General features: G+C 40.8%; 1 protein-coding gene across 1 annotated transcript in view; it reads right to left on the bottom strand.

Annotated features, from left to right (window-relative positions):
* The window catches only part of LMBRD1 (LMBR1 domain containing 1), a 69,601-nt gene that overhangs the window by 46,878 nt on the left and 10,497 nt on the right, over positions 1–12,226 (bottom strand). Inside the window, exons 4-5 of the mRNA XM_048496336.1 lie at positions 2,405–2,502; positions 676–743 (exon numbers count right to left, since the gene is read on the bottom strand). Of these exons, the coding sequence (XP_048352293.1) occupies positions 676–743; positions 2,405–2,502 (166 nt within the window). The remainder of the gene's footprint in view (positions 1–675; positions 744–2,404; positions 2,503–12,226) is intronic.

Genomic DNA, 12,226 nt, shown 5'->3' with positions numbered 1-12,226 from the left:
TCCTTCAATCATATTCCAAGGGCATTATACTTTTCTTCATTTGCCATTTATATTTAATGTACGAGATGTTATTAAGCATACTAAATGCCGCAAATGATAGACTGTAAATTCTGGCAGTAAGGACATCGATCTCCATGTCTCACTGTATATATATGGAACATTAAACAAAAAGGACAATGAAAGGGAGAAAACCAAAGTAGAAGTCCACAATTCACATGCCACAGCAAGAGTTCTTCTTCCCTCTCTTCTCCAGGGAATACAATTCCACCCTCTACAGGAGTGAAACTAGGTTAAGACTCGTCTGGGTCATGCTGCAAAACTGGAAAAAAATCTGTGTTAAGCAAAATTAAAACGCTAAATAGACTTTCCTTTATTTCTTAAGTGAAGGAGACTGAGCATGATGAGCAGAGGCAAGTACATTCAAAAGGAGGTGTGTGGAAACTGTAAAAAATTGGTCATTGACAAGAACTAGAAAAACAGGAGGTATAAAGCAAGAGCCTAATATAGAAGACAAACAAAGGGAAAATTGGGATTTACTGGCCTATCACTTCGGCATAGTAAAAGACTATGGGATAAATGGGGGGGGGGGGGCAGAAATCAAGGATATAGTCATAAAAGCAGGAAAAGTCAGATGATAGGCAATATTCCAAGGTGTAAAGAAAAATATTCACTTACCCAATTACTAGAAGGATGGTACAAACCAGAAGAAATCCTAGCGTATACTTGAACGCCGTTTTAACCTGCTGTAAATTCAGATAAAAGTAAATATATAGAGAGGAGATCCATCCATTACTTCAATGTACTAAAGTTTTAACTTTCTTCCAAAATGAAGGACAGAGCACAACTTATTTATGGGATCTAAATTTCTTCCTTTGGATCTTGAACTATAATTTTTAATACTGACTTTCAGTATGAACTTTTCATAAACCCTGCAGGTTAAAATATCCAACAGCATGCCTAATGCGCATTTCATGCCACTCTCAGTACATCAAATGAGACTGATTTCTTTCCCCATTGTGCTGCCTCAATTTCTGCAGGCTAAACTGTCAACGTTCTTTGATATTTGACCAGATAATTGAACTCCAAAGGCCTTAGCACTTGAGAAATGATAGAGAAAAAGAGGTCATCGCTAGTAGAGCCTTCTGGATATTTTCTCTGTTAAAACAAGAACGGGAGTTTCCACAATACACACCTCTGCAGCCTATCTTATAAAAGGCCTCAATTTTCCCTCCCTTTCTGTTAAGCCCTGTTTTCTTGAGATAGCAACTGTACACTTTTTATTGTTAGTATCTCATCAATCTCAGCATGATAGGCTTTGCTCTCTTTTTGTTTCTGCCTCTAGAGACAGTATGCCAAGTCACAGAGGAGAAAATCATCAGTTAAGGTTGTAAGTTATTCTCACTGTTGTTCTACAATTATACTGATAAAATGCCTGCTAGAGAGAGCAGCCAAAGTCACAAAAACAAGCAGACACGTGGTAGCCACAGCTGCTTCCTCTAGAAGTCACATTTCAAGGTATTTTATCCATGTAACTATAGTACAAGTGTGAAAATAATCTTCTTCTTCTTCTAGGCTATTTTCCCAGTGGAGGGGTAAGCACTGTGACTGTCATTTCCTCAGGCCTCTGTTTTGTGCATCCACAGGGCTCAGGTTGGCAGCACGCATGTCTTTGTTGATGGTGTCCATCCATCCTTTTTTTGGCCATCCACGTGGTCGTCGTCCTGCTGTCTCCAAATGTAGTGCTGTTTGAGATACTGATGTTGGTTCTCTTCTGATGACATGGCCATACCACCGTAGCCTGGCTTCCTGCATTTTCTTGCTAATTGCTTTTATTCCTAGCCTTTGACGGATGTCATTATTTGGCACATGGTCAAGAAGTGTCAGGCCACGCGTCCATCTCAGCATTTTCATTTCCATTGCATTAAGGACTTATTCGTGTTTCTTCATTGCTGGCCAGCACTCTGCCCCCTGCTCTGATTCTGCCTCAACATGGAATGATTGCTACAAGGAAGAGATTGCAGCTGCCAGCAATGGACTGCAAGCAAAGTATAGCTATGAAAATAGAAATACACAGCACGAGCACTAGTTCTGTGAAGATTTATCAATGCAAAAGCTTCTCTGAAAGACACCACCAATATCTACTTTGGGTCCCCAAAAGGCCCTCAGATTCCATTTCATTCTTTTAAGAGATTCAAGAAGCCTACAGATGCTCATGAAGCAGACCTAAGAGGTCACAGGTCAAGACCACAGAACCACAAATATCAACTTCAAACATTTTATTTTTATAATAAGTAAGCATTAAATGAAGTTCAATTGCAATCGGTATTAGAATGAAGATATCTAAACCAATTTATATACTCCATGTCCAGCAAAGTTGTCAAAATAACCACAGCAAGAACCTTACCGAGCATGTGTCACCATCATCTTCATCTTTCTCCTCATAGTAGAAATAGACAAAGGGAATCCACAAGAACACACAGAATAATATAATGGAGTAGAGTGCTACAGAAGGAAATGAAACAACTGTTACATTCTGGGAAGAAACTTCTAATAATTCTGATTTATTTACTACTAAAGCATCACACTACAAACAAGTTTAGTCTGGCCAAAAAAAACAACAAAAAGTGCCCCATACATTTGATGCAGGAGTCTCTAGTGCAGTAGTGGGATTCAGCAGGTTCACACCACTTTGGCAGAACCGATTGTTAAAATGGTGCTTGTAAACAACCAGTTGTTAAATAATTTGAATCCCACCACTGCTCTAGTGCCATCCTAAAGAACAAAAGGATTACATATAGGGCCCTTGATTCATGACACTGGACAGATTCCTTTGGAATGCTGGAGAAGGAAGGCTCAGAGGGAGGTGCAGGGCGGGCACCACAGCACCAGGTTGCCAGGTCAGCACCAGTCAACCTGTTTCTGGAGGACACAGCAGGTTTTCCCAGATAAAAGCAGCCAGGAAAGAATGAACCAGAAACAACTTTGTCCACCACTGTCTTGTGCCTGCCATTGGGCTTTGCCTTGTTCTTGACCTCAGTGTATTTGACCTGCTGGACCATGACCTGGCTTGTGCTCTTTGGGTGTGCCTTCTGGGGTGATGCTTAGACTTCTGAACACCTGTCTTTTGACACAGAAGTGTGTTTGGATTACATTTGTTGTCTCTTGCCCCACGTGACTGCCTGAACCCAGAGACTAAGCTAAAGCAGCTGTAATCAGAAAGCCTTCAGAATAACATGCTATGAGAATGGAAATAAATCTTTTTATTCTATTGTTGTGTCCACAAGTTATAGGAACTTAAAATTTCAGTAACAACGAAGATACAGCACAGATTGTTTAATAAGGAATGCTGCAAAGAATAGCACAAAATAGTCCTTCACTCCATCTATCAGTATCATATAGCAGTAGCTCTATAACTGTAGTAAACATACAAGAGTTTCCGTCTTATCTACCAGAAATGAGAATGAGTTTTCCCCTGAAATGGTGATATGTACAAATCAGTCAAGAGGCCTCCTCCAAGCTTACACGCTTATTGAAAACATTATAAGTTACAAAATGAGGTTTTCAGTCTAATCTTTGATTGTGAAGCCTTTCATAGGAACATGTTCAATAAAGATAAACATTTATGAGCAAGCCAGAAACCCAGATACCATCATGCTACAGTTCACATACGAAAGGGAAACAAAGCACATCTTTGTTCTGTCATCATTTTGACTTATCTCTACCAAAGGTTCTTTCAAAATATTTGTCCATACACAACACACTATCAAAACTGATTTGAAAAAGGGAGATTTTTATTAGTAAGATTACATTTCTGCCAGTTGAAAAGGCAGAAAGTATGCTGTTCAACCGAAAGAGTATTCTAGAGATCATTATTGTAATCCAGTAGTGCTTCAGGCATAGATCTGCATTTGGACATCAATAATAAGCTAGTGTGTTTAAATGACAGTCTGGGGTACAAACCTAATTAAGTCTACCAAACACATAGTTTGTCTGTAAATCTTAATTAATCTCCTTTTTGCTTCTTCTGCCATCTCCAAACAGACACTATCTCCCTATGTAAACAACCTTCAGACTTCCTGAACATTCCAATTCCACCACACAATAGATTTTCACAGACACTTGCTTGTTTTTGTAGACTTTTAAAAATCCCCCCAGGAGATCTGTGAAGAACATACGCCGGGATTCTTACCTTCTTCAAGTCTTCAAGAGAGGTGTGGAAATGCGGCAGCAGAAAGGGAGAATATCTCTAGGAGATGGTGACCTGCGCCTCCTTCTCTGTGAGCAGAAGGCTCCAAGAGTTAGTGCTACTGAAGAAACTGGGATTTCTACGCCCATGTTTCAGGACAAACTGAGGGCAAGAATCCCAGTTCAGGAGGTAAGAATTCCAAAACTGACACACTTTGTTATGCAGACTGCAATCAGACATCACACTAAACTAGAATTTAAATCAAACCACAACTAAACCACATTAAATTAAATCAAACCACAGTTTGTTATGTCTGAAGTATGGACACAGATTACCCCATATTAACTCTATGATCAACACATACGCAAAATGGGTTCTTCCACCAAAATGAGCAAACAAGTCCATGAGCAAAGCAGCCTGATGTGTGTATCAGAATTTCTAGAGTGGAGTGACTTAGGATACAATCATTGCCGCTCCCCCCCCCCCGCCCCGTCCTTTGCTAAAGATTGAAAGGAGAAAAGTCACTCGTTCCATACTAACTTGTTTTGAACATATAACAATCCTCTTATACCTCCCTAGTGTCACAGTTGTCTTGATTATTTATGTGTTATCACACAAATTCAGTTTGAATGTAGAATATGACTTCACCATACAGCACTGCCAGCCACAATTTCATCAGTCTCTATAGAAGTGCTTGAGAAGTTGTGAACCCTGACAAATTTTAAATAATTGTGTTAAGAGCATTAAAAAGAGATGTGACAAGGATTAACAGAACAGCTACAATAAGAGTAAAAACTATTAGTCTAAACTACGTAGCTCTAAATCTGCTACATAAAACCTTGATTTAATAAAGAATTAGTATCAAATGTAAAACGCAGAAGATATTTCTTTCCACATCCTTTGAATCTTCAGATTGCTACAATTTCTGATCATTAGAATTTTACAGCTGACATCTTAAGTTCCTAAGTAAATAAAGCAAATCTAATCCAATCTTAATGGCGGCGATGACATACAAAGTTTAATTTTCTAAGTAGGATTCTCCTGAAGGTCCTCCCTTCCATAGCGCTTAATGTAGATTTGAACCCTTGTACTGAAGAGATCCAGATCAGAACAAATAAGCAGATATAGCTTTCAGATATAGCAGAGTGAACAGCTAGGTTTGAGTCTAGTAGTAAAGAAATTAGCAAAGAAAGAAATTACTGTATAGGATAATTAGACCTAGGATCGACTCCCAAATGTGAAGGAGATGACTGCTACTAACAGAAAGGTCATATCCAAACCGAGGAAGAAAGCAGCATTGTTGCCAAGGGAAAAGAATACACTGGAAATGTTTATTTTACCTACACTGGAAATGTTTATTTTACCTTGATGATAATGTTTAGGAGGAAGAGAATTGTTGAGTTGTTATTTAACAATTGTGTGTTTTGTTTTACTCAGTACTGATGACTGACATTTTGTAAACTACCCTGTGAGTGCCTTGTGCCAAAAGGCAGGATAGAAACATTACTAAATGATCAAGTGCTTGACTAGCAGCATTCCAGATTCAGAATGCTGAATTCTCTAGACCAAGGCACAGTGAACAGCGGCTCCATTGCCAGACTTGCCTCTGGCACAATCTCAGCAATTATTTTTCCACAACTCTTGTGACAGTCAAGCCACCCATTCATCCTCTGTTCTCACATTCACGCTGCCTTTCAATGTGATCAGGAATTCTAACCATCCAGAAAAGGGCTCAATACTCACCACTGCCACAGGTATGGCAAGAGGGGGTTGCCAGAAGTAGCCTAATCACGAATGAACATAAGAAGGGCTTGAAGACATAATTTCTGGATCTGTTTGACAACAAGCTGAAAATGGCTTGCCTATGTCTGATCTGACCAATGTTCACCACTAATAATCCACTCATAAAAAATTAAGTGCATATATATCTGTCTTTTTCAGAGAGAACGGAACATATATACATTTATGTGCTTGCTAGAAACACCATGCTGAGATAGTTACAACTCAAGAGCAGCACTAATTCATCAGAGATCACTTAGGGAGAAACTGTCCATAGAGCTTGTATTGCAAGCCTGAAGCATAGCTTAATGTCATGGATTTTTTTAAAAAAAGTTTGTTTTTTAAAGATTAACTCTTATGTTTAATTATGTTGAAACATGTTTGCTTTGGTTAGTACATCTCTGTCATTCCTAATTTTGCACTAGCCATTTCGTTAGATTGTGGTTTAGCTTAAAACACAATGTCTAACTGCATTGCCTCATTAATCTGACATTTAAAATTGCAAGAGAGCGATGCCTTCAGTTCATACTTAATCACTACCACCACCTGGAGGCAGTACTACTTAACAGCACCAGTTCTGCACACTGTTTCCTTTAATATGGATTTTTACATATTGGCTAGGAACTTTTCTTAAACCACATATTTACACTTGGTCATTTCAATGACTACAGATGTGCCCCTGAACTTTGCAGAGTCCCAAATCTCAAATGAGTGTACTTTCCCTGACAATTCCATGTACCAGTGAAAAAAAAAACACTGCTAGTGAGTTCATTTTAACAGTCTAATAGCTTTGTACTACATAGTTGCAGCATTCCAGAAAATCAGAAGGGCTTCTCCTATTAATTTGCAGATCTCTTCGAGGACATTTTATGTGAATAGCTATCCATCATTCCCCCTGACAAATTCAGCAGTCCATAAACTAGGGGCTCCCAACACAGTGCCCATTCACAACTTTTCTGGTGTCCACCAAGTGCTTTTAGAAAGTAAGTGGGGTCAGGTGAGGCTTTTATCGAGGAAGGCTTCTGACTGGCTGTGCAGATTTTTGAAGACATTGCTTTGGCAGCAGCTCCTACTATAGCACAAGGATTTTCACTATATCGTTGAAGATAAGCTGTGGTAGACATTTAGTGGTTGGCTCTATCTCCTGCAACCAATTTGTGGCTGCCCCTGTGGCATTGTGTCAGAATTCCAAAGGTGAGCGCAGGGTCAAACAGGTTGGAGAGCCCTGCCATAGACCATCCATACAAAGAATTCTCCCCTAAGGCATGCACACACAGGAATGACAAACTGTCTTTACTGAACATAGAAAACTGTCTTTACTGAACATAGAAAGATTAGAGTACACTGAATAGTACAAATCAGTGCAATCTCTTTGAAAGTCTAGTAGGATAAAACACAATATATATTCTAGTTTACATTAATAGGGAAAAGTTCTAAAACTGGATTACTAAAGTGAATGCAAAGAAGGCCAGAGCAGAGCAATACAAATTCCAATGACCATTACTATGCAATACAGATGTTATTAAGCACATCAGATTATGTAGGTCTGAGATTATCAGCAGGCTAGAAGTGAAGGCATTTTACATTGATTTCATGCATTGTTGAGATACCAGTTAATAAACTCAGATGAGTTAATTGATGCATCAAAATCTGCTTTTAAAGACTGAGATGTTCAGAAGTACAACAGATGCTGAGGACATGCAAGCAAGGAACAGATGTCACCTTTATGCCACCCGAAGGGTTTCTAGAAAAATCTGGCTGTCTACTACTGGACAATGATGCACTAGACAGATCTTCAGTCTGGTTCAGTATGAACAGAAGAGCCTTACTAGTAATTGCATCCCTGCCCTGTAATATTTAGAATTTCTGAAAGTAATTCAAAATAAGTCCAAGAACAGGGGTCCAAAGAAGTCAGCTTTTCAGGAAGCATAACTGCAAGCATTTTTGCCTACGGGTTTAAACAACAAAGCAGAAAGGCAGGCAGCAATCTTGCCCTTCCTAGTTCTTCCCCATAACAACCTTTTTTTAAAGTTCAAACAGGCCATGCCAGATTTCCAGAGAAGAGCAAGTTATCCCACTCACACTTGCTTTAACTGCTCACCTGACCTACACTTCTTTTATAGGAACAGAACATCAAAAGTCTCGGGCTCTGGACTGACAACACAAAACATACCTCCTGTTTTTCTAAAACTCTAGATTTTATTCAGTACATCTGAAAAATGTACGGCTTGTTTTTCAGCAGAGTTTTCATCCATGTTACAATTTAGGGGAGGGGAGCTATTTTGAACTGGGGAAAAACTCTATCAGGCTTTCAACTTCATGTTATTACATCACCTACATCAATAACCAAACAATGCAAAGTATGCCTTCCAAGCTAATCTGAAAAATAGTTGGAACTTTGGTACATTATCTTTCTGTATAAATAAGTACATATTGGCATGTGACAGATCTGAACAATTAGCCTTCTCCATATTCAATCAGGAATTCATAGGACTCTCATCAGATTACGTTTCTCTCAGAAGTATAACATGTAATCACTTCAACTTTCAGGAGGGCCTATTTAATTGTGGCACCAAATTTCTTTCCTCCCCCAGGAGATTTGTCTGTCTTTTTCTTTTAACTGAGTTTTTCATTGTTTAAATATTTTTATGTTTTCTACCTTGTGGACTCTGATCAGGCAGAAGGGCAGCATAAAATAAAATATTTTAAATAAATAAACTTTGCTGGCACAGATCTTTATAGAAGATTCCTTCAACCAGTAGTTAAGTGTACTTTTCTCAACTGGGGAAAGGCAGCTAAAAATCTACCATCTACACCAGTGGTTCTCAACCTGTGGGTCGCGACCCCTTTGGGGGTCAAATGACCCTTTCACAGGGGTCGCCTAAGACTCTCTACATCAGTGTTCTCCATCTGTAAAATGGATAAATGTTAGGGTTGGGGCTCACCACAACATGAGGAACTGTATTAAAGGGTTGCGGCATTAGGAAGGTTGAGAACCACTGATCTACACTAAGACCACAATGCAGACGATTGGAAAATAAAACACGTAGTTAAAATTTTAAAAGATGCTGAAATCCAGATACAATTCTGCCAGGTTACCCAAATAATTTAACAAACAGTACCAAGGAAACATTTAACAGCAATCCATAAATTATCAAATGATTTGCAGTGAGAGATTTCCTGGTACTGATATTAAGGATCAGAAACATTGACTACAAATCTTAATTCATACTTTCCAGAAATTTACAGCCCATCCCAAGGGGAGAACCCAAATCCGTTTCAAGAGCAGAACACCACTGGATTAGCCGTCCCTGGGGCACTTGCCCAGACAGAGTGGAGAATCTGGAGGTGTGTAGTTGCTGTGCCCACCCCCCCCTGAATGCAGCGCCAAACGTGGCACCAGAATGCTTGTACCTTCTGCTGGTGTAGTGGGTAGGTTGGGGCTTGTCAACTCCCTCCCAGCCATTCAGCATGCTACACTGGCGGGCCAGGAATCACACTTACGCTACTCTTTTGGATAGCCTAAGTCTATGAAGCTCAATGGGGGCTTCTCGCTGGTGGGGAGGCTGTGACATTTGTGCAGCCCCCATGCACCACCAGGAAGCACCTTTGGGAGAAATCGAGTGGCACAGCAGGCCACCCCTTCTTATAGATGGGCTGCCCAACTTACAGCAGCAGTTCCGAACCTATAGGCTATGAATTTTAGGGGCATGAGGAGCTGTTACAAGGGGTCTGTGACTCCATGAGCCTTGGACAGGTTTCTGCCTTTCCCCATCTGGGCTTACCTCCATGGCAGCCACGTCACCCCAAATCTGTTGGGCTGGCTGGGCTTTATCTGCCAGTCAGCCTGTCACAACACAGTTAACCTGGGTGTGCACTGGCCCATCAGAGCTGCTTGCTTAACTGCCAGGACAACCATTCCTAGTAAGATGCTTCTATGAGGTGCACTGGATCCCATCACCCACCCCTTCCCATGTACAGTGACAGCTAGAAATGGCTGCTACTTGAATGGAAGCTGTGGCTCTTTAAGGAGCCTCTGCTGAACTGAAGGCTTCATTGCAGCCTGCCGTTTGGTCCCTCCCCACATCTCTGCCAGCTTAGGAATGCCCAAAGCTGCATCAGTCAGACATCAGGGCCAAGAACTTCACCAGCACACAGCATTTCCCTCTCAAACATACCAGGGCAATCTGGCGAGTGTGGGAGAGAAGAGAATGCTCCCAGGTGTGGGCGTGTTTGTCTCACCTTGACAAACAGCAGCCTTCCCACCCATTATCATCAATTTCTAAAACACCAGTTTGATGAGGGGAACATCATATAACTTGTTCTCATTTGTTTATAAACAATGTTTCTCTAAGAAGAGAGAACGACGCAAACAGGGCTCTTAGGAAACAGCACTAAAAGCTTTGGAGAGATGGAACTCAGGCTTGCTATATATAAAGCACTAAGAAATGTGTTCAAAGTGCATTCCCTCATCAAACACAATACCCCACCTTTCTGGCTCGGGCATTTTTAAATGCTGCTAGCAACTTCAGTTTAGAAATAAACCACCTATGTGCAGCTTATGCACCTGAAAGGGACATGGACTTCAGAAAGCTTTTGATGGAACAAATGTTCGTTACTCATTGACACTGCGTTTGTCATTTATTTTGCCATCCAGAGATCAAACCGCATATTTTGGAGATGTGGTCCCCCTTCCTCCAATGATTAGTGCTATCATTAAGGCTAGCAGCAACCACTGGGAGAATTACAACCCTGTGATTTGCTTGACTTCCAACTACTTGCCACTATTCAGTAACTGCTCCCATGAAAGCCATTGCAGTGGTCAGAGTACAGTTGCCAGGTCCAGTTAGGCAACCACAAAAGACTGAGGAATGTGTATATGGAGGGCAGTCATTGACTGTGAGAAAAAACACAGCAGTGACATCACTCTCTAGGAATACGGTGATTTCTAGAAAGGTGTGAGGTAACTTCTGTTTTTTTCCCCAAAACAACATCTCACCATTGCTGATGCGGGGGTGGGGGGGGGGGATTTGTTATGTTTTTCTGCAACTGGCATTTGAAGCGCTGGAGCTCAGTGCCCATCGGGAGCGGGAGATCTGCAGGGAAGGGAAGGCGGGAAAGCTAAAGATGGTAGGTTGGCTTGGGTGTGGGAAACAGAAAAGAAGCAGGAAAAGGGGAGATGCTACGGGGGCTTTCAAGGAAGAGAAGAAATAGTGGGGGATGACATTCCCCCCGCCTGCAAGTCCTTGCAGACACCTCGTTCGTACATTACTATATTGCAAATGCATGCATATGCTATTGTGATTAATCGGGTGTGGAACAAAAAAAGGAAGACCTAGAAACTTAAACTGCTACTGATGTGTTTTGCTTGTTTCCACCAGAAAGGGGGAGGAAGGAGTTTGAAGTTTCAACCTAATACATTCTGCACAACCCCCAATTAATGCCAAAAGACAATGTAATGCACTAAGATGGAATTCCATTGCAGAACACATGTTTGTCCTTTATGATGCACTAAATTAAATCCTTTCATTTCCAGTTTAAGCAACACAGGAATCAAATCTCTAGCTGAAATACCAGAGGCTTTGGTAGCAGGCAATACTGACAGCACAAGCCCTTACTGATTACCAATCCAACTTTTTAAGGCAGGTTGTTATATCTTCCAGTGATTACAGTTCCCCTAAAGTTCTGATGGCCACAGGATAAACAAAACAGTACAACAGAGAAAAATGTGAATGATATTATACCTTTTTACACCAAAAGATCGAAGCTCAATTATGAATTAATCCGCCACATTTTCCTGGACCTTCTTTGCAATGAAATGCTTAGTGATGCTGTTAGTGCCTGCCCAGTTCTGCTTCCTCACTCTACTTTCAGATGATTATGAATGTTAAATAATCGTTTTTAAGCATAGCCTTCATCAAAACCATCATTCCGAGCACGACTGAACATTTTACTCTGATAAGAGAGCGTTTAGATTGGCCAGAACGACTACTGGTGAAACTTGCTTTGTTCCGTAGTAGCACCCGCCATTTTCTGCCAGGTTCAGGAGCCTCTGTGCTGCTGTGACCATTGTAAGACTGTTCTTAGGAGTTTCCTCTGCATGTAGCTCATTCAATTATTTATCTTTCAGTAAGAAGCACTGGGTAGACCTGTCCTCTATGGTGGCCAGATCTACCCATTATTTTTACTCATGGGCAGGCTGGTCCACTGGAGGACTGGTCTACCTGTAATTGAAAGTAATGAGTAGACCTGGTCTCCCAA

This window comes from Sphaerodactylus townsendi, linkage group LG01, assembly GCF_021028975.2.
Source record: "Sphaerodactylus townsendi isolate TG3544 linkage group LG01, MPM_Stown_v2.3, whole genome shotgun sequence".
NCBI classification, from domain to species: Eukaryota; Metazoa; Chordata; class Lepidosauria; order Squamata; family Sphaerodactylidae; genus Sphaerodactylus; species Sphaerodactylus townsendi.
The sequence above is the reverse complement of the archived record's forward strand: the minus strand, read 5'-3'. Positions and strand labels throughout refer to the sequence as shown.